The sequence below is a fragment of the Aspergillus pseudodeflectus genome (genome assembly GCF_044049435.1).
Source record: "Aspergillus pseudodeflectus strain CBS 756.74 chromosome Unknown BJX68scaffold_12, whole genome shotgun sequence".
Lineage (NCBI taxonomy): Eukaryota > Fungi > Ascomycota > Eurotiomycetes > Eurotiales > Aspergillaceae > Aspergillus > Aspergillus pseudodeflectus.
The window spans coordinates 388,158-414,221 of NW_027263788.1; the positions used below are offsets into that span (position 1 = coordinate 388,158).

At 49.8% G+C, this 26,064-nt stretch overlaps 10 protein-coding genes across 10 annotated transcripts; 4 read left to right on the top strand and 6 right to left on the bottom strand.

Moving 5' to 3' along the window:
- The first annotated feature begins 2,882 nt into the window (after positions 1 to 2,882).
- Positions 2,883 to 4,457, top strand: BJX68DRAFT_38748 (NADP-dependent oxidoreductase domain-containing protein). The gene is made up of 6 exons (XM_071049084.1): positions 2,883 to 3,181; positions 3,229 to 3,251; positions 3,314 to 3,380; positions 3,427 to 3,514; positions 3,574 to 4,128; positions 4,182 to 4,457. The coding sequence occupies exons 1-6, from the start codon at positions 3,099 to 3,101 to the stop codon at positions 4,404 to 4,406; spliced, it is 1,041 nt and encodes a 346-aa protein (XP_070901239.1). The 5' UTR covers positions 2,883 to 3,098; the 3' UTR covers positions 4,407 to 4,457.
- Positions 4,383 to 5,286, bottom strand: BJX68DRAFT_38831 (F-box domain protein). The gene is made up of 2 exons (XM_071049085.1): positions 4,490 to 5,286; positions 4,383 to 4,415 (listed from the first exon to the last, which is right to left on the bottom strand). Exon 1 carries the CDS (start codon positions 4,997 to 4,999, stop codon positions 4,508 to 4,510), a length of 492 nt encoding a protein of 163 aa, XP_070901240.1. The 5' UTR covers positions 5,000 to 5,286; the 3' UTR covers positions 4,383 to 4,415; positions 4,490 to 4,507.
- A 288-nt stretch (positions 5,287 to 5,574) lies between these two features.
- BJX68DRAFT_264823 (uncharacterized protein) lies at positions 5,575 to 6,024 on the bottom strand (the record flags this gene model as incomplete). The annotated part of the gene is made up of 3 exons (XM_071045065.1): positions 5,575 to 5,750; positions 5,802 to 5,906; positions 5,964 to 6,024. The coding sequence occupies 3 exons, from the start codon at positions 6,022 to 6,024 to the stop codon at positions 5,575 to 5,577; spliced, it is 342 nt and encodes a 113-aa protein (XP_070901241.1).
- Positions 6,025 to 6,444: 420 nt separating this feature from the next.
- Positions 6,445 to 8,409, bottom strand: BJX68DRAFT_232776 (GIY-YIG nuclease family protein). Its single transcript, XM_071039540.1, has one exon. The coding sequence runs from the start codon at positions 8,347 to 8,349 to the stop codon at positions 6,457 to 6,459; it is 1,893 nt and encodes a 630-aa protein (XP_070901242.1). The 5' UTR covers positions 8,350 to 8,409; the 3' UTR covers positions 6,445 to 6,456.
- Positions 8,410 to 9,074: 665 nt separating this feature from the next.
- Positions 9,075 to 11,365, bottom strand: BJX68DRAFT_232778 (uncharacterized protein). The gene is made up of 2 exons (XM_071039541.1): positions 11,231 to 11,365; positions 9,075 to 11,119 (listed from the first exon to the last, which is right to left on the bottom strand). The coding sequence occupies exons 1-2, from the start codon at positions 11,268 to 11,270 to the stop codon at positions 9,303 to 9,305; spliced, it is 1,857 nt and encodes a 618-aa protein (XP_070901243.1). The 5' UTR covers positions 11,271 to 11,365; the 3' UTR covers positions 9,075 to 9,302.
- Positions 11,366 to 11,772: 407 nt separating this feature from the next.
- Positions 11,773 to 12,469, bottom strand: BJX68DRAFT_232780 (uncharacterized protein). Its single transcript, XM_071039542.1, has one exon. It carries the CDS (start codon positions 12,457 to 12,459, stop codon positions 12,217 to 12,219), a length of 243 nt encoding a protein of 80 aa, XP_070901244.1. The 5' UTR covers positions 12,460 to 12,469; the 3' UTR covers positions 11,773 to 12,216.
- A 1,223-nt stretch (positions 12,470 to 13,692) lies between these two features.
- Positions 13,693 to 16,052, top strand: BJX68DRAFT_232782 (lipase family protein). The gene is made up of 2 exons (XM_071039543.1): positions 13,693 to 13,962; positions 14,015 to 16,052. The coding sequence occupies exons 1-2, from the start codon at positions 13,774 to 13,776 to the stop codon at positions 15,626 to 15,628; spliced, it is 1,803 nt and encodes a 600-aa protein (XP_070901245.1). The 5' UTR covers positions 13,693 to 13,773; the 3' UTR covers positions 15,629 to 16,052.
- Positions 16,053 to 18,115: 2,063 nt separating this feature from the next.
- On the bottom strand, positions 18,116 to 19,417 carry BJX68DRAFT_264827 (uncharacterized protein; the record flags this gene model as incomplete). The annotated part of the gene is made up of 6 exons (XM_071045066.1): positions 18,116 to 18,183; positions 18,241 to 18,553; positions 18,617 to 18,681; positions 18,731 to 18,832; positions 19,026 to 19,053; positions 19,397 to 19,417. 6 exons carry the CDS (start codon positions 19,415 to 19,417, stop codon positions 18,116 to 18,118), a joined length of 597 nt encoding a protein of 198 aa, XP_070901246.1.
- A 1,098-nt stretch (positions 19,418 to 20,515) lies between these two features.
- On the top strand, positions 20,516 to 22,188 carry BJX68DRAFT_254069 (uncharacterized protein; the record flags this gene model as incomplete). The annotated part of the gene is made up of 7 exons (XM_071042834.1): positions 20,516 to 20,627; positions 20,674 to 20,808; positions 20,930 to 21,273; positions 21,336 to 21,365; positions 21,427 to 21,827; positions 21,891 to 22,011; positions 22,060 to 22,188. 7 exons carry the CDS (start codon positions 20,516 to 20,518, stop codon positions 22,186 to 22,188), a joined length of 1,272 nt encoding a protein of 423 aa, XP_070901247.1.
- Positions 22,189 to 24,609: 2,421 nt separating this feature from the next.
- Positions 24,610 to 25,703, top strand: BJX68DRAFT_264830 (uncharacterized protein; the record flags this gene model as incomplete). The annotated part of the gene is made up of 2 exons (XM_071045067.1): positions 24,610 to 25,266; positions 25,317 to 25,703. 2 exons carry the CDS (start codon positions 24,610 to 24,612, stop codon positions 25,701 to 25,703), a joined length of 1,044 nt encoding a protein of 347 aa, XP_070901248.1.
- Between the last annotated feature and the right edge of the window lie 361 nt (positions 25,704 to 26,064).

A 26,064-nucleotide genomic window follows, 5' to 3' on the forward strand; every position in this document is an offset into this window, starting at 1 on the left:
CGCGTCGTGGAACGGCCATTGCGCCAATTCACTCACCTAGACATCGCAACCGAGGTGGTCAGATCTTCGCCGTTATCCAACATTATTATGTTTGGATACCTGATCGAGCATGGTTCGGCCTCGGCGCATCTGTTCCTGTGGACTGATGAAAATGCCGCGGGACAGAATGGTGCCCCTCTTCTGAGGATTGCGACAAGCAGATCCATAAAATACGAGAGTGTCACGAACGGTCAGGGTGTATCATGAGGATTCGTGTCGATGTGTATTTCAGAAACGAAACGTAGCCGGCAAAGGAGATGATTTCCCGGACTGGAAGGGATCGGCGGCAGAAGATGACCTTCCATTTTCTTCTCTGTTCTCTCTGCAGCCTGGATTATTCCCAGTCCCATCTTTTCTCTGCGCGCTAACCTCGTCACTCTCGTAAAACAAACTCTCGCATCCCACTTTGCTCCACCTCAAGCGAGACATCCTGCAGGCTTTGCCCAGCCCTGCGGGGACTGCGAGATCCTGGCCTGCTTTGTGCAGTGAGCAGCAAGCTGGATTGGGTGATGATTCCGTCCTACACACTTTCAAACATGCGGTCAGGCATCTCACGGTGTTTTAATGAGTCAAGGCATTGTTGCTGAGTCGGGCCTACACCCGGCTCCGACCAAATATCCGATCTCGCTCCAAGCATGCAATGACTCCGCAAGAATGCGCTCTATGCTGCAGGAAGGGATACGTAGGCTTGGAATCTCAGCTGCATCGGCGCTATGAATGGCACCATCTGTTTGAGTTCAAGCCGCCTACTAACTGCGTGGTCTCAGCTCTGCTCTATCGGGACGCACCAATAATTTCAAGTCCTCGACATATGTTTTCTCCTATTCTTGCTAGGCCGTGCTATCTCCGACATGATTCCTCGCCCGCTGTGAGCGATCAGCAGCTCCCTTTTTTGCCTGGCTGTTGGCTAATCAAGGTCAACCAAGTTTGTTGAAATAGAGCCATGCCGCTCGCCGTCTGTTGCAATGACCAACAACTCGAAGCTAGCGGCATCATCGTCGCCAGTACTAGTCGTATGCGGAGCGCAAGTCCTGACTATCCCCCACGGGCCGCCTCATCACATCTGAAATGCGGATCTCTATCACGATCCTTCGGGGTGCATGCTATCCCAGCCTCGTGTCCAATCATTACCACCTATTTCAAAGCTTCTACATGAAACTCAGCTCGTCCATACTGTTGAGTACCCACTCACAGCTCCTGCATTTGCAATCGCCCTTTCCTCGATAAACACCCAGTAACAGAGGCGAAAGTTTGGTTTTGTCAGACCTCTCCACTCCCTGGGATCCGACAAGCTATAGCTTGCAGCATGGGATGATCAACATAATGGGATTGGGGCATCCTTCCGTTCAGTCAAGGCGCGACAGTAAGCCGCGGCTCGTACAAAGCCATGAAAGAATTGGGGGATGAGCCCTGTGTGGCGTAGTCAGGGTGATTTGTTGTCAGTCTCTATCCAGCAGACTCTTCTTTTGAGATCGATCCTTCGGCGACGGAGAAACCAGCACAATCACACTTTCACAACTCACCGGCATTCCGTCAAACGCAAATCACACAAATGATTAGTCGCCTTGCTGATGCTCTCTAGGAAGAACCAACAGGGCTTTGGCTTTCGCCACTTCATAAATGATCTTCGCAGCATGGTGGAGACAATATATCAACTTTCTTGGTCACTTGTGACAGTCGCACATGCCTAAGATGATTGATGGCTTTGAGAGCGAAGAGATAGGAATGATGGCTCTCTTTCCCGAGCTTCATTCGAAAGAGCTGCAGAGACGAGTGCTGACGGTGTAGGGTCTTACTACGCCATGGTAAAGGTTGCTGAGGCAAGTCGTGCTCATGTAGCGCATGATGGGATGGCCACACTGCGAAAACACCCATTGATGCCAAGGGAGGTGGTGTCTGGAATGGCTCCTTGGTCTTCTGGTGGTATCACGACCGCTCAGAGCAGTGACAACTCCCAATGGCACATTTCATAGGGCACTTTTTTACGCTGTTTTTGAGGACTTTGGCCACGGTTTCTGCAAGCCGGTCGAATACCATTGCGCGTCACTCAGAGTCCCATGCCCGTGTATTTCCCCTTTGATTGAGATAAGCTTCGTCTCAATCGCATCTGAATTGCTTCTCGATTCCTAATGGGATCCGACTTGTTGACCCTAGGTAGGATTCTTCATACATGTCCTTCCTCTCACCTCGAACAACCCGATTCTCTATGAATGACTGTCTAGCAAGCTATGATATGAAACTGATTTTTTCTAGAGCGTCAACTACACCAGCGCAAGTTGACGCTGTTTAGAAAATCAAGCAGTGAATGCCGCCTACAATATCCTACCCTCAGGCTTACTGATCTATATCACTGCAGCTGTCCTAGGAAGTGTTGGAAGGTTACGAGCAGGTTCAACAGACCAGCAAAATATCACCCGGTGTTCTTGGTTGAAACTTTGCCATTCACAATGCCTTCAGGTGTCTCGCAATTCTCGCACTTTTTGCATGCTTGCTTGTTTGCTTCCTTCATAGCTATCCACCTGACTGCGACAGGGTCATCTGGAGCTCCATTTTAAGGTAGATAGACTCCTTTTAGTGGAAACACCCATCATCAGGAAAACCTGGATGCTGACTATACCTCTCGAAAGTGTATCTCTCGGGCGAGCGACGAACTGGATCTGTTAATTTGCCCAAGTAGGCTGTACGGCCAATTCCTCAAGATCAAGCTGCGCTTATTTGTGAACTGCGAGCATTGGCGGGGTAAGATAGATCATTAATCAGCTCTGAGCTTGGGAACATCTCCACCGGGAGTAACCCGTTTGAGACCCCGCACTTTACCCCTCCATCACATCACCGTCTCTATTGGCCCACCAACATTCCTCTTTTCCCTCCAGGGTCCTCCTGAAACTTTCGATATCAACCGGCTAAACTGCTCGGGGGAATTCACGGGCCAAGCCGATGTTGCATTTATCGATGACGATGACTCAATCGGCCACGGCTGGTGGTTAAATTGCGAGCTACCCCTCTCTCCTCCCGAGCTCAATTGACAACAGCTTCATCGACACGACGAATCTTTCACAATGCCCGAGAATAACATGATCTATCGGAGGCTGGGTAACTCTGGTCTCCATGTTTCTGTCATTAGTTTGGGAGGATGGATTACGTGAGTGCGCGCGTCGAACGAAAGTGGTCTGAAGCTAATGTGTGCAGCTTCGGTGGTGACGTTGCCGACGGTACGATCGGAGAAATCCTACGGATACCTGCGAAGCGACATCCTAACTGACCATACTCACAGATGCCACGGAGAAGTGTATGAAGCAGGCGTACGACCTCGGAATTAACTTCTTCGACACGGCAGAGGCGTACGTTTGGCTCCAGCCGCCACAAAACACAGCTGACGGGTGATAGCTACGCCGGTGGAAAATCCGAGATTGTAATGGGAAAGGTTATCAAGAATGCTGGATGGAAGAGAAATGATCTTGTCATTAGCACAAAGGTTACCCCCACCCTGGTCTCAATATCCCGTTTTTGCATTGCACTGACGATAGGCGCTAGATCAACTGGGGTGGCGCCTTTGGGGAAATCAAAGTCAACAACTATGGTCTCTCGCGAAAGCACGTTATTGAAGGTACAAGGGCTTCCCTCGAACGATTGCAGCTCGAATACGTCGACATCATCTACGCCCACCGCCCGGACCGTCTGACACCAATGGAGGAAGTCGTGCGGGCCTTCAACTTTGTCATTGAAAAGGGCTGGGCGTTCTACTGGGGCACATCGATGTGGTCCGCTGATGAGATTGCCGAGGCGTGCGGAATTGCCCAGAGGCTCGGGCTCATCGCGCCCATCGTCGAGCAGCCTCTGTACAACATGTTGGATCGTGAGAAGGTTGAGGGCGAATACCAGCGGCTGTACGAGCGTGTTGGTCTTGGCTTGACCGTCTTCTCGCCTCTCAAGGGCGGCCGTCTGAGTGGCAAGTACAATGACGCGGTTGAGAAGCCGCCGGCTGGATCACGGTTCGCGGAGAGCAAGGACGGATACTCGAAGGGGATCCGTGACCAGTGGCAAAGCGAGGAGTCTGCAAAGGTTCTGCAGCAGGTTCGAGCTGTCAAGGTACGTCTTTCCCCCTCATTGACATTCGCGGTGACTAACATGACATTTTCTAGACCGTCGCCGATAAGCTCGGAGTCAAGCAGTCCCATCTCGCTCTTGCCTGGGCAATCAAGAACGAGAACGTTAGCTCGATCATCACTGGTGCCTCTCGGCCGGAGCAGATTGTGGACAACGTCGAAAGTCTCAAGGTGCTTCCACTTCTGACACCAGAGGTTCTCGCCGAAATCGACGAGGTTCTCGGCAACAAGCCTACCGTGGAGCCTGCTCGGTTTGGATAGACATGGCGTCTGTACACAGCTCGTTAGAATAATATACCATGCGCCAGTGGGGCATCCCCAACCCTTCCAGCCGTAGGACATACCAGCACAAACCTTGAGATCTACCCCCGGCATGTCGCAACTTTCCGTTTAGAGGCATCCTTCTCAGGAATCCCAAAACACACTTTACAAATCTCACCCCCGCCATTACCCACCTCCCCAAACACCCCACAAGCCTTACAAACCACAAAAACCACCCCACCCCTCACAACCATCGCCCCAGGCCCATACCTCGCCTCGCCCCCTCCCCTCGGCCGAAGCCCACACTCGACACAGAACCTCCTCCCCGCCGACTTCCCCCTCCGTCCACGCCGTTTATGCAACATGCGGTCGCCGAATTCAGAGCTGTGACGCAGCCGCAGGCAGTACCGGCACGCGTAGAGGTCTCGGGATATTGCGAACTCGGTGGATTCGGCGGCGAGGAGTTCGGCGTGGGTCATTGGTGGGATTAGGGCGTGGAAGTAGGTGCATGTTAAACTTAGGTGGGTTTTCGAGGGGAAGGGGAGGTGCGTAAGGATTAGAAGGTGGAGTTCGGGGGGGAGGGTCAGGAGCATTTCATTTCTTTTCGATAAGCATCAGTAAGCTCTTGATGTTGTTTTTAACTGAGTATCCGAGACATATTGTCGGAAAGACGATGGGAGAGGTGAGCTTGCGTCGTGTCATGTTGCGTGTCGTCATAGATGGTCACCTGATGACCACATTGTTCAACTAACTTTTGACCCCCTGATCTTAGAAACTTTATTCAAACTACAAGGCGTGGAGAACTCGACCCATGGATGACCACCTGTAGGCAGGGCTATCCGACGTACGGATACGGACAACAGTGGTTGAATGGATGGGGTTCCTAAACAGTCAGTGCGGCCGGACTGCATGTACCTGAGGTATCTACGTACCGGTCCAGCGATCGGAATCACAGTAGGGCAGAAAATTCTGTGTCAATCTTTCATGCCTACCCTATAGATGATCGCCTCCCGAGTTCGTGCTTGCGTTGTTTTTGCTTAATGCCCCTTACACTCTAGAGCAGGAAGCTTGCCCTGCCTCCACTCCTTCCTTCATGCTTTGCTACATATATTTCCTGCTACCATCCCAAGCATGGTTAATGGATAGGCAGGAATGGGAAACATTGCTTTCAAACTAATCCCGTGGTATCATAGGATACTGTCACGAGCGAGCGCATGCGCTTATGTGTAAACAGTAGAGCACTGAAGAGCATTGAGTTATTCATGGATGCCGGGAGCCAGGCGTCGAGGTAGGGATTCTTGGCTCCTGAGCTGGGTATCATGCGCGGTGTCATGACATTTAGTCCTAGAGTCCATGTTAGATGCATGACATGGAACAAATCAACCAACGACTTACTATAGTCCAAGCAACTCGTGATAATATCTGGAGGCAGCGTCGACAGGTACATCTGGAATGGATTGATGCTTCCTTGGCTGAGCGTGAGGCTGTTGGCCAATAAGTCTGGTCCGTGTTAGGATCTGGTCTGCATCGACGAGAATCAGGGTATCGCAGCCTTACCGTAGTCCTCTCTGGCTTGGCAGTGATCATCTTGTCCATCGTGCATGTAGCTGGGATCCATCGTGAAATATGGGGGATGCTAAATACTTGGCATTTTGGTCAAAGAGGAGAAACAGCGGCGACTGCGAGGGGCCGCGCTTGAGCCATTTTGAGTTAGTTCTAACTTGAAGTAACTAGAAGCTCAGCTGAGATTACAAATGCCTCACTTTCTGTCAACCCTCTTGAAATCCACTATCATGATAATTGTGTTATTGCTCATGATCTATTTTAACACGTCTATTCTGAGAGCAGTATGCACTGGAGTCTACAGCGCGTTTACCTCTCAATAGTAAGAACACCCAGACGCTAGGTAACTTCTGGTGGTACAGCACAGCGAGGATGAACCGAGGGATGGATTTACATAAAGTCGATCGCTGAAGGTAATATCGGCAGTAAAAGTCACATCACAGAACTGTGGCACACATGGCCAAATAAGATACATGCAGTTAGATAGCTAAAAAGATGCTGAAGCTACTCGCCTCTTCCTTTTGCTGTGGTCCGCAGCGGGTGGCTTTAGTCGGGAAATTGAATGAATATGTTTCTTGGAGGTTATAGAGCTCACCGGCTCTGTGATTGGAGTGCAGAGATCCGCCATGCTCCCAACCCTTTCCTCAATATCCAATCTCCACTCTGTTTTGCCATCTTCCATTGTTTCACAGATATATGGCTGCTTGCGCATCCATCGGGTCCATTTCCGGACAATGTTGACTGCGGCATCCTTCGATACACGAAACCACTCAATGTGTGTCGCGTTACATTTCGAACACTTCTCCTCTAGGCGGTGTTCCTTGAGCTCAGCATGAATCAATTTTTCGACGCGGTAAATATGCTGAACAGGCTGCTTGTCATCTTCAGCCAGAGGGAAATGCACATCCAGGGGTTTCCCACAATCCTTTTGCCAGCGCCGCAGCCTCTGATCTAGATCTTTAGTGAGCCCGATTTTGAGATGACCGAAGTTTCCTTGATACCAGAAAATGTATATTATTCCACTCTTTTCAATCTCTCTTTTCTTGAGGGGTGCAGTCAGGACTTCACGCAGCATCTGGCTGACACTTTTACCGGCATGGCGCTTTGGAGAGTACGGTTCAAAATTCTGAATCGGTGAGGGAACACCTTGCCTAGAGAATGCTAAGGTGATTGGGCCAGATGAATCTGAAGACGAACATGGTTGCGGTTTCTCCACTGGAACGAGTGCTGAATGAGCGTTTGAAGTAGTATCCGTGGCTTGCTGTACGCTTGCGCCGAGTTTGAGCGCACTTATCCATTCTTTAACTTCAGCCAGATGATCTGCCAGACGATTGGTTGGCTTATCTCCAAACCAAGAGGCCAATGACTTTCTTGCTTCCTCTTGGTGTGTACCACACAGCATCAAAGTGCATAGATCCTGTAGAACTGGACTGATACCCGCAATGTTGGAGATAGACAGGTTATCAAGTCCCTTGGAAATAGCTTGGAGATCTAGGTTCCGACTGCTAGCGCATCTCGTATTTGTTCCTTTTTTTATAGCCACACAATTCTTCTGGTTTTGAACTAGGAATTGCCGAGTCCATATTGGTAAGATCCTCGATAACGAGATCATGATGTTTCCGCTCGGGGGTTTTATCGCCCTTATATATGGAGTTTTGTCTGCAGGGTTATCGGGAAGAGTCACTTGGATTCTCGGTCCAACTTCCAAGGAGCTTTCGCTAGGTGTTGGAGACTTGATGTGGCGCGTAGCATCGTCTGATAAAGGATGAATGCTGCTTTTGGCTCTTGGTCTACCATTAAGATACTGTCGGCGATTTGTAAAGTTCATGTCGATTGCCAGCGAAAGGGAGATTTCCCTATTCTTGTTGTAACCTTGCGCGTCAATGGAGCCCTTGCTCCCGCTCACTGAACATTGATCCCAGATTCTGGTAAAAACCAGGTTGCCATTTTTTATATCAATCTCCTCTTCGGTCGCACTCGTCGCGCCGCCTGTCTCGTTTGGTGCCCATGAAGCTCTGGTGGGCAAGTCAACAGGAGTAGCAACGGAATCTGACGCGTCTTCGCTAGTAACGCTTCCGGATGGACCGATAGCAGCGACAGGTTCAGTAATATCACTCCCCTTGTCCTTGTTAAATAGGCTTACGGGCGAAAGGGATCTTGAACGCGTTTCTCTCGGGCTGTCCCACCCATAGTCCTCGGTGATGTCGGTGGAAACCGACTCATTGGGACTAAACACATTGCGGCTTTCGTACGCAGTAGAGGATAATGGAGTGCTCACTTCCAAAGTGAATGAGCCTTCGGTAGAGTTGACAGGGGTAGAGGCTCGCTCAAAGACATGGGGTGTGGCTTGATCATTTACTAAGTCGGTGTTCTTTGCCATCCTGGTAGTTCTCAGTATCAAGCTCAACAAACTCCGAGAAATTTCCAGATGGACCTCGGGAACTGTTGCGAGTTAGAAGAAGAAGGAGGAGGAGGGGAAAAAAATGCCCCTCGGTCGCGCTTTCTGCTTTTGAGTCTTGCTACGCAATGTGCTTAGCGCTGACAGGGGGTCTCTGGCGGCACAGCACCCTTGCATACTGGTCGTGGCTATGCTGCATCGTCGGGGCTATTTCTCAGCTGAAATCAAAACCAGACGCTCCGTGCGCATGTAGTATGCCTGGTCTGGCACTGTTATCCCGAGGCCAGCATGTGTTTTCAGAAATGAGCCACGAGCGAGCAAACGTTGATGCTCTATGCTCCCCCTCCTTTTGGTTGATTAAATTTCTATCATGGAGTTTTATTACGCAGCATTTCACCTTATTTCAACTTGCTAGTCCGTTCATAGTAGTGTCAATTTTATTGCCGTTCACTATTTATTGCCTTGACGCACCTTTATTTGTTTTTTTATGATACTTCCAACATCCTGTTCATTTTTCTTCCGTTCCTATTACCCCTGTAACGATCCAGTCAGCTGCTTACTTGAACCACACGGCCAAAAGGCACTATAGAAGACCGTTAGGTCTTGTTGCAGCGGAACTATATAGTAAGGGCAGAGGCCATTACACCCTAACTCCTAAGCTACTTAGGCAAGAGAGACTTTTTACTACCTATAGAGTTACTTTAACCTCTCCCTAGACTATCTATAATCTCTAAGGGTAAGTAGCCTCCTATAGTACCCCTTTAGAGTTCTGATTAGAGCCGTATAAACCTAGCGGACATCCGAGCCTCCTAGGATCCCTAGGAGCAGGCTATAATCTATCTGATTTTAAGTACTCTAAATGCAATTCATTGTGCTATTTAGCGTATTGATACTGTACGAGGAACCACGTCGTACAACTAGCCATATCTCCAGCCCTAAGCAGCCTTCATCTTTCCTCCCGGCTCGGGGCAAGATACTCGCGCTTTCCACTCCTCCACCAGCCCCGCGTAATCCCTTGGCTGATGCGGTAGGAATAGATTCCTCCACCAGGACCCCTTCCTCGCCGTCCGCAGACCCAAATCCCTAAGCAGTATATCTAAATAAGGGAGGACCTCAAAGACAAAATCCGCGTTCCGTGACCCATGATTTGTTGGTGACCGCAGAGCAACAAATTCAGAGTGCAGTGTTGCCTCGCGGAGTGCAGACTCTTTGTCCTGCAGATGGTGTCGGGTAAGTTCAGAGCCGTGGTTCAGGTAGACAAGCGCCCACAGAGCTTGCACTTCGGTGACAAGCGGTGTGTTGAAGGTGGTTACGGTTCCGAGGATAGTGATGCTGTGGTCATCCCATAGCTTCGGGGGAACCATGAAGCGCGCGAGACGGAAGGGGTGCAGGACTGTCTCATTGATATGTTCGCCCTGCGCGTCTTTTGTGCGGTACGTTCTTCTGGCTGGGGCGGTTTGGAGCATGGGCAGGCGAGTGTACAGCTCCTGGCAGGTTTGTTTCACGAGGTCCTGCTGATCCAACGAGTCGGTGGTCCACGGGAAGCCAAGCTCCTGTTCAATTCCATCTGGCAAGAAGCGAATGCCCGAGGACGCTTTCCAACCCGTGCACAGAATCAGTCCTCTCGCGTTTAGCCTCTCCCCATTCGACAGAACGACGATCTTCCCCTCAAGTCGCTCAACATCAGCAATGTGCACCTTGACCAACCCCCGCCGAATTAAACCAAAGAAATCCCCCGGGAAATTTAGAATGGCCACCGCAGTCCCCGCCCAAAGCAGCTCGTATGATGGCCTTAACTTGGCCGTCTCCTCATGATTGTTGTACTGATTCGCTCGCAGCATATCCCACTCGAGCGAAGCCCAGAACAGCCGCACGATCACCCGGCCGAGCCACGTGCCATGCAAGAATCTGTGGATTGGATTTCTCACCCAGATACTAGGGCTGAATACGCCCAGTGCCCGAACGAGAGGGAGGCTCTCGAGGAGGAGGTTTAACGGTGAGAAAACAGCAGCGGGAGTCATCCACGAGGGGCCAGCCCCGGAGGCTCGGATGATCCAGTTCACCTGGTGGCCCTTTGATGCGCAGGCGTAGACGGCGTCCCAGGCTGATTTGCTTCCGCCGAGGACTGCGATTGGTGCTGCGCGGTCATGACGAGTATTTTCGCCTTGATCTCCTCCTGCTGGCTTGTTGGCGAAGAGGGTGTCTTGATAGTAAGCAAACTCCTTGACGTGAAACAGCGGCGCACCGAACGAGCCCTGTCCGACGAACGTAGGGATCCGCGGTTGCGATGTAAGCCCCGTTGCCAGAATGAGTTTCCGCGTCGTCCATATACAGCCCTCCCGCTCCGCGCGTCCTGCCCCTGCCCCTCCGGCGGCTGCTGTTGTGCATCGAATAATCCACACTTTTCCCTCCCCAACTCCAACTCCCTCGGCGTATTCCACATTCTCCACCTTGCAATTGAATCTGACCCTCTCATGAATCCCGAAATGGTTCGCGTACGCTTTTAGATACTCATGAACTGCTCTCCCCGACATATGTTCACCGGGCTTCACAAGATCAGGCACGGTAGTAGCCTGCTGGATGGGAAAATCGCTATACACGTACGACTCTACTCGGTTATTCGTCCGGAGGCCCTCGTATACCCGCTCCTCTGCCCAGACACCGCCCACTGATGCGGCGGAATCTAGAACGACGAGATTAATGCTGCGATCGAGCGCGAGGGCGGTTTTGGCGGCGGCGAGGCCGTGCCAGCCTATTCCAACGAGTTAGAGCTGTGGATGGTTCAGGTCCCTGGGACCCTTCTAGGTGATGACATTTGGGATCCAAGGGGTGTGGATATGAAAGGAAAGAATGTGTAATGTACCCGCGCCAATAATGACCAGGTCAGCGACTTCCGGCTCCATCTGTATTGGACTTATTTCGCTTGATTTCTGGATGTTTTCGGGAAATTGGCATTCGTTGAGCGAGAACTTGGGTACCGTGCATCAGCAGACGTAGGTTCTCCGAAAAAGAGAAAAATGCAGGGAGCGCACCGTCAGCATTTAAATACCCTGCCCTACCTCTTCTCCCTAAAACTCTAGTCCTGTATTCCCGCCAGTCCTTGTACATTCAGCCCGTGCCAAACACTTGTCGAACGGCCTGAATACAGAAACTTGACGCTAGTCGACAAGCAAGCTTGCCCAACCAACCAAGGGCCCAGACGTGTCCGCACGGGCTTCACTCCCGCCCTTGAAGGCTCAGCTACCTTGCCGGAATGGCCCAATCAGCAGATTTTGGGCCTTCACTACGACGGTTAGTGTGGTGCGGCTGACTCTGACCAAAGTGGCGTGGCTGGGCTTAATCCACTTTATTCAATCCCTTTCCTTATCTTCTCGCGGAGCGCTGGAGCAGAACATGCTTGCAGAACGAACTCTCACCACGCGCGCAGCAGAGCGCCTCAGCTCGACATCTCCGCTTCAACAGCTGATTGAACACCCAATATGCTCTCTTCTGGTCCTTCAAGGTCCCTGAAGGCTGTACCTTGTGGAGATTACCCCGCCCTTTCGGGCGCCGGCAGAACTTGAGATCGTCGATATGCGCCGAGCAGGTGCAACCCGCTCTAGACCACCCGGGCCCCGATCGGCACGCACTCTGTGGAGGGAGATATGTACGATGCGGACTCATTTGGCGACTGTGTATTATGAAGCTTTAGTATATTAACCCCTTATCCAAGAAATAATTGGGTAGATATTCGATCTTGTTAACTTGGAGTCTTATCGATGTCCGTGGGCGGTACTCGGATTATGTATCCGACAAGCAAGATAGGCCCACATAGCTACAGTTCAAGCATCCAGGGTCGGCCCATTAATGCTAGGCGAACACTCGTGTATTATTCTTGCTGGTTCGAGGGGAAGAGCTGTAGGTTGTCCTCGCTGTAGGATGTGCTACAAAATGGTGGCACGCAAGTGTTCTCATTCTCGACATTATGGGTTGGATTATGTACTCGGTGGTAGGAGGAGTGAGCTTCTCGGTCGCCGTGTCGTGCGTATTAGGTTCACTCGGCAGGAGGCCCGGTAGCATTGGGCGGGCGAGGTGCGGATGCTGCCTGAACATAGTAAGGACCTTGTGGCAGGGTGGGTAAGAGAATTAGTGACAAAGGTTCAGCCTGGTGCAGGTTCAAGCACCGCTGGGGAAGATGATTACTATAAATAAATAAATGGGCCGCCTGTGTGACGCTGGATGGATGGGGAATCGACTCTAGTCCTGATCCGGAGCTACGGGTGTCAATTCGCCAGTATATTAGGAATGGTTACACGAGACAAGGATGCAGATGTAGCAGCCATCAACTTTGGGCAGGCAAGGCTAGCGCTGGACACCACGTTGCTGCTGACTGAAGGTAGGGCGGCGTGAGCGCTAAACCCGACCAGTCCGGCCGGGGCGCGAAAAAAAAGGACACAAAAACATACAACAGTAGGGATTCGCATGTGGTCACCCACCATACTACTAACCTACCGGCGTGTGGCTTAAGTACGGCTGAGCGGACGGGAAGCCCTGTTCTCCACACCCTGTGGTCGTATGTACTGAATACTTTGATAAAAGGTCTTACGTAGAGTACAAACCTTGGACTATTCTAAGCCTGTTCTTTCGAGAGGGTAACACTAGCGCACCATAAATAGTAGGTAGATCGGAGCACTATATCTCAACAATAATCAACATCTGTGGGTCAGCTAGTCTGCCTTCTATTAGCTTCTTCACTTATAGAGGACTATACTATAGCCCTGTAGTGCCCTGAGGTCTTAAGATATCCCTTGTACTTAATGCATAACAAGTCTAGGTCCGACTTTCTCTATCTGCTTAGCCCAGCTTCCACAGCCATCTTTTGCGTCCGAAGTTTTTATGGACTTGAAGTTACTATAATTAATAAGGAGCTTAAGGCAATAGCTAGGGTAGATATAGCCTAACAAACGTTTTATATAGCCAGAGCAATACAAAGGCGAACATGGCAAGGTTGTCCGGACAAAAGAGTGTACCATGGTTCAAAAGACAGAGAACACACTGTTTCAGCCACGCTTCGCGACGATCTGCTCGATACTCTTTTCTGGAATGGGATTCTGCTGTGACGGATGAGGATGGGCGAAAAGTCTCGTGATTAGAGGTCTTTGGTGAGCATGGATGCCTAACATAAAAATAAAGGGTAAATGACAAAACTAAATTAGGAAGGTCGGAATATCAAATGACCGAGTGGATGCGGAATGAATGAAGTCCTAGCGGGAAAGGGGAGGTAGGTAGCTCGGTGCATCACGGGGTCATATCACGTGTAGTCTACTCCGCAGTGCGTCACCGTCACTCTGGTCGATAAGCTGCGATAGCCCATCTCCATCCTCGGCCTGCCAGGGCTGCTGGCAGGCGGGATCATCATCGATCATCATGGCTCGTTCTCAGCACTCTCGAGCCCGACTCCGGGGCATATCAAGCCTGTGTGCATTATTTATATCAGCTTTCGAACTACCAGCGGCCGCAGGGACCTATGATAATTCGCCTGCGATCCAGCTCCCCATCTTACCGCCACCCGCATCCTTGGATGAACCGGTGTTGTCACCCGAACCACATGAGTTTGTAAGCGCCAGGTACGAGCTCTTCACTTGATACCATGACTGAGACTCTCTAGTCTCTCCGTCACATCTTCCACCGGGGAACATATCAACATCCGGAGCTGCATGCCAGACTCGACGTCAACCCCAACACCCACCTGTGGACGCTGTCCGAAGATGGCACCGAGCCAGAGCCCTTCACGAGCAAAGCCCCCTTGATAGCCTCCTCGAACCCCATCACTATACAACGCCTGGCGGATCGACGTGTCCCGGTCATAGAAGGACAAATGTCTGCAGTGCGATCATCGGGCGTTGCTGCCTCGTCGCCGGCGGATTGGGTGATGGATACACTGGCAGGTCCAAATGTGACGGACAAGCAGACGGTGTTAACTTTTGCACGAATGACCGCGAATGACTATATTGAGGAACCCGGAACAGAGGACTGGCAAACCATCCACGGCAGGTTCAACTACTCCAACAGCTTCGGATGGAAAACGGACGGCCTTCGAGGGCACATCTATGCGGACCAAAACAACACCACCATAGTGATCTCCTTGAAAGGCACATCCCCGGCTCTCTTTGACGGCGCCGGCACGACAACGAATGACAAGGTCAATGACAACCTGTTCTTTAGTTGCTGCTGTGGCCAGGGCGGCTCGTATCTGTGGAGGCAAGTCTGTGACTGCCAGAGCGACGTCTTTACCGCCAACTTGACCTGTATTGTGGAAGCTATGCATCATGAGAATAGATACTACCGGGCAGCCGTCGATCTCTACTCCAATGTGACCGAGATCTACCCAACCTCAAACGTCTGGCTCACAGGGCATTCCCTGGGTGGTGCTATGGCCAGTCTCCTTGGCTTGACGTTTGGCCTCCCCACAGTCACTTTTGAAGCGATTCCCGAAGCCTTACCTGCAGCTCGACTCGGTATCCCGAGCCCGCCGGGCCATGATCCTCGCCTTCCTCAAAAGCGTGACTTTACGGGTTCATATCACTTTGGGCACACGGCTGACCCGGTGTACATGGGCACCTGCAATGGTATCAACTCTCTTTGCACATGGGGTGGCTATGCGTTTGAATCCGCCTGTCATACCGGCCAGATGTGTACGTATGACACGGTAGGTGACAAAGGGTGGCGCGTGGGTCTCGGAACGCACCAGATCAAAAATGTCATCTCAGACGTGATCGAGGCTTATGTTGACGTGCCACAATGTGCACCAGAGGAGGAATGTTACGACTGTGTCCTTTGGAAATTCTTCAAGAGTAACGGCTCTGAGATCACCACGACAACCACCACGACCAAGACCTCTCCGACCCTCACGAGGACATTGACATGCAAGACTCCGGGCTGGTGGGGATGTCTGGACGAGTCGACCACAATCACAACATCGACAAGTACGACCACGGCAACCACAACCACATCGACCTGCAAAACGCCCGGCTGGTTTGGCTGCAAGGATCCGACAACCACAACCAGTATAATTTCTACAACTTCCAAGTCGACCCCGGCTTCCACGTGCGAGACCCCGGGTTGGTTCGGCTGCCATGATCCCACGACCACCAGTAACATGGTCACGCCAGCGCCTTCTATCAGCACGCCAACTGCAACTTTGACTTCGGCAACTTGCCATGATCCGGGCTGGTTTGGCTGTCGGGACCCGGTGCCCGAACCAACACCCACTCATGAATAGATCAGCGTTGACATGGTGGGCGCATAACATATACACACAAGACATTCTGGTAGTTCATCTGTCCCGGCTCGGGATCACCACTTCATACACACACGAACTGATCTGGGGCAGTCCACCGAAAGACTTGGTGAGTCCGTGCCCGCCATATATCAGATGATACGACATTCCTGAGCGAGCATTTTTGGTTCTTTTCTTCGTTTCCTTTCCTTCCGCTTAGACAACCCCGATGCAACTTGGATGGCGTTGCAATTGATTTTCCCTCCGCTTCAGCCTCTGCTTTTTCTTTTCTCCATGAGGAGTTTGCTTGGCTACGCATGTGGATGTTTCCGCAGACTGCTTGCTTCGATTTCGAGTGTGAGCCCATGGCTTTTTGAGGTAGATTGTGTTTCTTGGTTAGTAGAATACACTTGATAAACATTTTTTACTGCCTTTAGCCCTTCTGCCAATTGCAAGGCGCTCGTTACAACGTGTTTGTCATTATGTAGTCTGTTACTGATGTACATGGTCCAAGGGATCATAGCCGTGTGTAAGCCAGTCAGTTTCTACGGCCTGCGTAGTGAATAGTATACGGTAAATATGCCGGGCTCTGTATCGGCGCCAGGCGAATCACACTGACCCCCGAGCTACCCGACTTGTCCAGATTGCACCCGTCGGAGCGACCGATTCGAGGGTGTCCGTACAGGCCGTCGCGCCGTGAAATAACCACTGAGAGTCTGGAGATAGGGCCCTGCGCTGCAGGAGCAGTATCGTAGCCTGACTGCGTTTCCCATGTGGATGCATTTGACGGGCGGAGGCTGTTGCTCCGCACCAGGGTGAAAGTCCAATCGTATCTAAAATGGTCCACGGTATCCATTTCGCCCTCCTCATCAGAAGGTCCAATGACCGACTCGGTATCTGCACGACGGTAATTAGCGCTGTTGCGGATCCTATCGAGGGCAGGAGGCGCTAGGGGAGTGATCTCTCTCAGAATCTCTGTAAAAAGATGCATCAGTTTGCTTCGTGTAGCTGCTGTGACGAGAAGCGTGCGCGCTCATAGAGAGACAACAATTACGCACTGAGTTCCGACATGTAAGATGTTGAATGTACTGTCTAAGGCTCATTGGAGTTGCATTCCTGGTGTCGCGTTATCTTAGATTGTCCGGACAAGCTATCGCCAGTATTAGTAGTGGTTCGTGAGGAAGAAAGACAAGATATTCTTAACACTTCTACTAATATTTATTACTCTATAGTTTATTACCAACTATAGGACGCTAAAATTATCCTCTAGAGCTTGGGGGCTAGGATAAGTTTGGTTAAAGTATATTAGGATATAAAAGTTATTTAATATATCTAGAATCTCTAGATAGAACTTTTAAGCTATTATTAAAAGCAGAGAGTCCTCTTTTTGTAAGATCAGTATACAGTCAACGAGAAGGCGCGTGTGGGGAACGGAAGGCGCCTTGATCTCTATCCACTCTTCAAATGAGGAAAGAGCGACCGATTTCCGATTTCCAAAGCCCTGCGCCCGTTACAGATGCGACTCTGTCTTTCCCCCTCCTAGTTCACCCTCCAGCGCTCGATAGATGATATTCCGTTTTTGCGAGGCTACAACTATTGCCAGACCTGGGCTAGATTGAATAATGCGCCTGATCAGTGCAGGTTCACACTCTCCTGTTTGATAATTCTCACTCTCCTTTATCTTGGAAGCTTGCATAGTCCCTCACGGATTTTACTCTAGGCGTTGAAATGTTCCAGTACCACGGATACTCCACCAACTCTATTCCTCAACCCCCAATCGCGCGATCTTAGATCAAAGACTTAATCCATGGAACCACAAGTCTCGCGGTGCTATTGCCGCACTATTACCAAGAAATATATAGCATTAACACTATTCTCAATAAATGTGGGCTATTTCCAGGCTAGAGTATCTCCCCTCTTAACCTATATTTAGTACTACATGGTGCGGACATTGTCAATATCTCTACTGTGCACAAGGAAGGGATCAACTATCCAACTAGGCTCCGGGCTCAGCAAGCTCAGAAGTCTCGTCACTGATCTATCCACCCCACCACCGGTACTGGCCGCAAGTTGTGTCTGTTGAAAACGCCTTCTCTATGTCAGGAATCACCACAGTCCGGAAGGATCACATAAAGATGCTCCCTTATGCGTTGTCTATCTTGGGATATAGGCATGTCTAGATAGAATATATCATCTCTCTTATACAGAAGACAATGATGACCCCCTGGCGTGCGATACCTGAACCTGGCTATCAACCTTCCTGGAACCCTTGCGCCATATCAGTCGAATGGGAGGAATACAACTAGCTACCATGGCAGTTGTCAATTCGATAACAGAGCAGTAGTACACCGGGACGGAATCCCATGAAGGATCACGACCTTTGTAGAGGTGTATAACGAAGGCTAGTCTAATCGAAGCTGCAATGCCTGCCCTAAAAGTGCCTCACAGAAAATCGTTGATTCTAGTCTGCTGGGCATTTCTAGGGCAACCTTACACAAGACCTATTGAGCTCAGGAGCGCAAGGATTGATGCTTTTCTCTTCCAGGGAGCATGCAGGTCTAGCACTGTCAGCGAGCCAAATCTCGGTAGGCGGTCTCTACATAGAGCGAACTTACGGCAGATCGTCCTCATCGGCATAATCACGACCCAGAAATCAGTTAGGAGATACAGCACCGCGACGTCACACCAGAAGATAGAAGCATCGATGCAGTGAGATGTCTCGGGATTTCCAAAAGACCAAATGCCACCAACTGGCTCACACTGAAAGATAGCCGTGAAGAAGAACGCAATAGTCGTTGCACAGATGAAGACGACTGTCACGATAACGCAAATGCGGAGAGCCGGGAACAGACGGCGATAGAGGAAACAAATGGATAGCTTGATCAGGCCGCTTGATATTGTATAGAGCAGCTGCGTTGATAATCGTATCTACTTGTTTGGTCAGCAACCTCTATTAGTTTCTACTATGCGCGCCGTTCATAAGAGACAAACCTTCTCTAAGGTCGCAATATCAACCGCACTTTCCCGCTGTCTCAGTCCAGTACCATACGATGCGCCTCTGCGTGTTAATGATTTTGAGCTTTGAATTGCAGGATAAACGCGCACCTAAGTCAATAGAAACAAGCGTCCCGATGGTAATTATCGTAGCAGCAAGGATGCACCAATCATCAACTCCGGGATCTCGCGCGAGGATGAAGCGCGCGTATACTGTAATCGGATTAGCACGACTAGCGTTGCCAGCGACACCAATGCCGTGGCCACTATTATCAGAACAACCCCATTTGGTCCCAGGGCCATCAAGGTGGTGGCCAAAATGGACGAAGCTGTGCCTATCACTATCAAAGTGATCCTATATGAAGAAGCTGAATGAAACAATGATATAAAGTGATATTGTTTTTACTTTCCTCTGGCGACGGGTTTCCCGTACCCTAGGAGTCACACCTATTAGCGAGGCGAAAAGCCAGGTGGCAACTACATCCCGCCATGACTTCAAGAGTCAAGCAATCAGAGATCAGATCAGGAACACAGGGCATAAAAGCCTATCAATTGCCGAGGATTCCCCCGAGCGTGCCTGATCGGATCTTGAGGGATTGACTCTGGAATCATGCTTCCCGCGATTTTTTATGACTATGCAAGGTCCATGACCTCACCACTTTGATAAATGTCTAAGCGCATGTGATTTCCACTGCGTTTTTAACATTGTTCCCTTGTTCCTTTGTTCATAAGAAACTAAAGACACCTTAATATATAAGGGTTTCTAAGGGAAAATACATCAAGACGTTGTGTCGACATTTTGAACCCTCCTTTTGTTGAAAAATTTCCCGGCCATTTGTATTCAGATCTCTCTGTAATGAATATCAGATGTTAAATTATAATGCCGACGACTGCATCGTAAGTTCAACCGACCAAAGCCGCCTTCTTCCCTCTGAGACTACTAACAAAATCGACCAGAGATGTCTGCGTTGCCATCCTCGCCATCTTCATCCCCCCTCTAGCTGTTTTGCTAGTACGAGGCTGCGGAGTGGATCTGTGCATCAACATTTGTCTAACTCTCTTGGGTGACATCCCTGGTATAATTCATGCACTGTAAGTATTATCTATCTACTTCCAGAGTAAATAAGATTTTCCAAGATACACAAGCCAACCAGAAACCAGTTATATAGTTCTTGTATCCCGGGAAAGACGCCAGTGGGCAGCGCAAGCGCCGCCACAGTCCTACTCGTATTACTAGCGAGATACTCTCCTTTTTTTCTTTACTTATTAATGAAACCAAGCTTACTATGCAATGGCGCAGCACTCCTATCGTATATATCTGGAAAGAAGGAAGGCATAGGAGGCCTTCGCTAGTGGCGTGTACCGCAAGTCCAACTTCATCAGTCTCCTCATAGCCGTGACCTTCAGTATTAGAATTTGGAACTATCGGGATAGCTGAGTAGTTGAAGGGCACGTTACGCCCCATTACATGTCAACTTCATATTTGACCTCATATTGAAAGGCCGCAGGCTCACAGACGAGGTACTCACGTAGGTTCCACTAGTTCAGTCTACTTTAGATAGGGCGCCATACTTCAGCAAGCCTATGTGACTGCAGCCTGGCGATTCGTATTTTCTATAAGAATTCACGTTGGACTTGGCGGTTGAGTTTTGTACATGGATACATGCACTGGATCTATCACCAGACACCAAAAGCGCGAGTCTAGATCCAGTTCTCGATCCATGGAACCACTGGTCTGGCGCTCTTGCGCCAGCATATCAGCCAAGACCTCCATGAAGTCAATACTATTTTGTCAATAAAGAACCAGACATGTCCAGGATATGTATTTTCTCTCTTTGAACTCTCCTACCCCGTACCTGCAGACGTTGCAAATAGGGCTGCGACTTAGGTTAAGTAATGGAATCATCCACCATCCTTCCTGGCTCCGGGCTTAGCAAGCTCAGAGATCTCGTCACGAACCTTAACAACACCGCCGATCTTGTCAGGAATAAAAACCCGATCATCCTTGGTGGGTTACTCATTCCAGACTGATACCTATTATTGACTCGTGCCAGTCCTCGGCTTCACCGGGTTCGGCGAACCCATCTTCGGATCGATCAACTACTGGGGCGGATTCGAGGACCTCGCTGGAGCACTCCACGAGCACACCGGTGTCCCGATCATCATGCCGCGTATTGGCCCAATTTCGAGTAATTAGGAGCGTGCGTGTGAGTTGTATTGTCAGCTACGGGAGATCCAACGCGAGGTGTATGCCGAATGGGAACCTTGATGGAAATAGATTGATAGATAATGAATCTTCCAGGTCTGGAGAGGGATTCGATACTCGCGATACCCAGACTGCCCAGACTATTGATGTTGATTATGGACGGTATATCAACTTGCCGAGCGATACTGCTCATACCGCCACCAAGCGAGCCGCCGTCCTTGGCGATCTGGAACCAGAATGGAAATGGGACAATGCTCATCCCGTTCACATGATATGCCACTCGCAGGGTGGGAATACGGCTCGTTTACTAATTGAGCTTCTGTCGGGACGTCACGCGGAGACGCACTCAGAGTACTTTGCTACCGGGAACCAGCGGGCTTTGATCAAGTCGGTCATGACGCTAGGCACTCCGTATCTGGGGACAACGATTACGAGTGTCATATTCGACGTAAGCCTCGTTTTGTGAGTGGTCTTCCTTCGATATCCGTATTGCTGACCCGGATATACTAGCAAGTCCTTCGCGATGTCAATGTCAACGAGGTAATTCACCCGCCTCGTCGTCTCGTCCGCGTTGCATCCAACCCGATTCCTTGATCTCCAGCTGGGCCACTGGGGGTTCACGCCACACCCGGGCGAGTCATTTATAGCCATGCACGAGAGACTTCAAGCTGCTATTATCAACTGGTGGAACTCCAACAACAACGGGATAAAAGATAACGGGCCAGATGGGATAGCGCGGCTAAATCGGGACTTCAATCCCCAACCTAATCCTCGCACTTACTATTTCACTATATCCTTCGACGCGACAAGACCCTTTCCCGCTATTAATCTGTCTGATCAAGACCTCAAAAGCTTCCCTGTGCATCCCGCAATGTCCTTCTGGGGCCTCGGATATCCAGGCATAGGAAATATCGCCGCCAAGGGAGTCTCGCTTATAGCGCGGGTGTGGCACCACTTCTCCAATTCGTTTCCAGGCAGCCCTAACGACATCGAGTACGCAAGGTAAATAGTTGAAGTACTCAACGACAACACTCACGCTTTAGGCTACAAATTCCGCCTGCCCAGGCCCGGAAGCCGGATCCCTCGATCTGATATGCTTCCGCTACTTTCTCTGTTCTCGCTGGGTATGAGCGGGATCGATGCGCCGTTTGGGCCGCCGGAGCAGAATGATGGGATTGTGGATACAGTATCGATGAGATAGCCGGAGGGGCCTACTATTCGAGATGGTATTGAGGGCTTTAATATTCAGAGAGACGAGGGTAGCAAGGGGGTGGTGTTCTGGAATTTTGGGGTTATGGAGGGGATTGACCATGCGGATGAGGTGGGGGTTTTTACTGTCAGGGAGACGGCATGTATCTCATAAACCCTGTTCTTGTTATGTGTGGAAAAGTGAGGTTAATGGGAAACTAGTACGTGGATGTTCTGCAGATATACAAGTGGATAGGGTAGCTGGTGTCTTACCTCTCATGACCACTGGGACTTTCCAAATATCATTCTTGCAAAGCAAGTATGGCAAGGAGTCAATCTATTCGATCAAAAATGGGAAAAATTATTCTCCTTAAAATATCATAATTGCATTTCTTTTGAATCCTCCCGTGTAGAGAGAGAATGGCCTAAACCCATACAAAAACAATTTCTAGTCCCATCCCTCCTAACAACCCCCTTCATCTTCTAATACAGATAGCTAAATCCCATGCCTCCCTAAAAACCCCGAAATCTCCTCCCTAATAGTCCCCGTCCACTCTCCATAGCAAAATGCCCCGCATCCAGCAACCTCGCCTCCACAGACGGCAAATCCCTCTTAAACGCCTCCGCACCCGCAGGCGTAGAAATCTGATTTTTTTTGCCCTAAATCGCCAGCGCAGGAACCTGGATTTCACAAAAATAGTGGTGGAACTCTGGATACAGCGTGATGTTGGTTGCGTAGTCTCTAAATAAATTAATCTAGATCTTGACATTTCCCTCATGCTAAAGTAGGGCGTAGTCCAAGTGGTAGGATTCTAGGGTGATGCGCGAGGCCGCGTCTGTTATTCATTCCTTTAGTGTATTGCCAGCGCGTTATGTTAAGAGATAATTATAGAGTATACCTTTGCTAGACTTCACTCGTCCAAACTACTCTACAGTTACTACATGCGTGTAGTAGGTGGCCATACTTCAACTACAAGCCTAATAACCCTCGGCGCACTAGTTTAGCATAGTATCATGATGGAACAACTTGAATGAAACCCAAACATACTGCACGTGTGTGGCCTTGGTTATAGCCAAGACTCATGGTTACTTGTTGTGATTATATAAGAGTTTACTAACCCATTTACCGCAATCTAAAATATAGTTCTAGTAGTAGGGCTCATATGAGATCCTATGGTTAGTGACTATCTGTTGACCTTTAGTATTCTGCTTTAATACTAAACTTACTGTTAGTCAGCGCCTGCTTGGTTATTTATTGTATTATTTCTCTTTCCTATTTTAGTTAGTTAGATTACCCCTATTTCTCTTGTATTTAGTGTAGTATCGCTGCTAGATTCAATAAATCAGACCTTCACATTCTTCTGGCAGTGGGCCAAATATTACGTACGCCACGAAGTTCGACACTATCTTACTGGGACAGCAGGATGGCCACGTGGTATCCAGTGTTATGATGCTAGCCTCTGTCTGCTTTAAGTAGTGTTCTATTACTTACCCTTCTCACCCCCACTCACCCTGGTTGGTGATATTCTCACTGAATTCTCACCTATCTCACCTATACTCACCCATGATTTAGCGTCTGTCACCCATAAAGCAGCAACATACTTGGGGCTCATTTAACTTCTAGCCACGTTTATCAGTGTGGCTTAAGTACGGCTGAGCGGACGGGAAGCCCTGTTCTCCACACCATTTGGTCGTATGTGCTTGTTTCAACCCATACAGGAACTACATATCCGCTTGACATATACCATTTCGCCCCGAGTTGGGAAATTAGTACTATTTAATTCATGGGTATTACTTATATGTAGCATATTTATTACATGTAATTATTTTAAAAAGTAAACGTGTTATTGCTATTTAAAGTCATTTAATCGAGTATGTCACCTACCTACCCTGGCCCATGCCCGAAATTCAATATAAATCTGTTGTCTCTACGCAGTCCAGCACCTATGTCCACTTACGCCAACTCTGAGAGATAGTTGGGTTCGAGATGAGAGATAGATGAGATGGGACCTCGGGACCTGCACTATAAAAGGGACTCAACTCGCCTCTATAACCTCTCTCTCCTACACATCTCTCACGCCTTTTACCCCTTTCTTTACCTTTTCTTCTCCCTGCCCTTCCTCAACTTCAATTTCGAATTCTCCAAGTCCTCCCCTTCCTCCTTTGAGAATCTGGCCAAGTCCTCAACTTCAATCTCTGGTAGTCCAGTGAGTTCATACTCCGGGCTTCGGCCCTACTTTCCCTCTGCACCTTTCTACCTCATCTCCTCAATTGCTCATACCCCTCCCTCCACAACAACCTTCTCTTCCTTATACTTCCTATCTCCATCCTCGATAGCTGTGCCCGACCCATTCCGTTATACTCGTCTACCGTACGAGCACTTCTCTTCTCCTCGAGTCCAGAAATTGGCACTAGTCTTCTGTGGATACGACAGTCTTATCATATCACTTTGGTAAGACTTTCCACAAGTCGAACGTACTTAGTAAGTCCAAGCCATCTGCATTCTACCTTCAGCCTTCAACTACTTCACAACATCCGCCCAGAACCATTTTGAAACATATTACTGATCAGAAACCTAGATACAATTCCCTTCACGATGGCAATGCCAACCAGGTCCTGTGGCATTCCGGGCATTGATTACGATGCCACCTACGTCAAAAACCTCCTCACCAGCCCCGGCTGCCTAGCTGGTGCTTTCGGCCTACCAAGCGCAAAAGCGATATGGGCATTAGCTCTGCGGGACCCAGAGACAAAGCCGATTGTTGACAGCTGGATCGAAGAGAGAAAGAACTTTGGAAAGCATGCCCTCAATAATGTCTACCAACCCTCCCTTGAGAGGTTGCTCGCCGACCCGGCCATGCACCCCATCCTCACAAGCAATCAAGCGCCAGCATCTACCCCCGTTGGCCGTAGCCTTGGACGTGCAGATATTGCGACACTGGCGAAACTTACGGGACTCTGGTATATTGCCCGCCTGGTAAGGGCAAAGCCTGAGATATTCCCAAGGTCTCAGGTTGAGCCGGTTTTATCGCTGAACGGGTATGATCTTCTGCATGGGTGGAAGTTTCTGAGATGGGTCTGGGGTGAGAAGGCCCGGAACCGTCTTGGGAACTACGAGGGCAAAAGAGGCTCCCAGGCTACACGGCCTGTTTTTCATATTCCGGCCTTGGCTATAGCGGCCCCGGCCCAGACAGCGGGAGTCCCCATGAATGTGCAGAACCCTGCGGCCCACAGCCCAGCCCCTGTCTATACTGTGAGTATTTGCCGTTCAATCCCTGGACGGATATATACTAACCTGGACAGCGCGATCTCACTCCGAACCCCGTCAAAACGCCCGAGGAAGAAGAAGCCTTGAACCTGGCTATAGTCCACGGGCTTGGTGATGGAACTATTGCGGTAGAAGACACGGAACCTCTTTTCGTCGAGCAAACCGAATCGGAACACGCAGGAGATGAGGAGGAAGACCAGGAAGATGACATCTCAGAGGTGGCTAAAGTGCCAATCTCAAAGGAATACATCACCAACAGCGATGACGACGCCTACGACAGCGGCTACGATTCTGCCGATGAGTGCTGGGATATCCGAGTCAACCCGGACCCTGAACAGGCCTACAAGGCGACTTTTGAGGAATTTGTCGAGGAGAATGCCGACCTGTCCGCTACTCCCTGGGGGCGAGTAGCCAGTACTTGAAACCTTTTCGAGCACATGGAACTTTTCTGCCATTCACTCAACATCTACGAATACTTTCTTCTTACAATATGTGGTTCTGCGTTACGGGATCATTCGGCCATGTTTATTTCGCACGGAAGGACTCGTGATACTTCACCTTCAGCCTTTTTTTTTTTTAACTATGAATAGTATGTTCTACGGAAACTATTTGTGACTGGACGGTTTGTTATCTTGGAGATTCAATCAGGAGTTTTGGAGTTAGGGCTCATAGCAGCCGAAAGAGCAATTTGCTCTGTACTTCGCAAGGCAGATAGCTTGGAATGCAGTTTCTTTTTCGATAACAAAAGATTCAGTATCTCAGTGAAATCCCGTAGACACATGC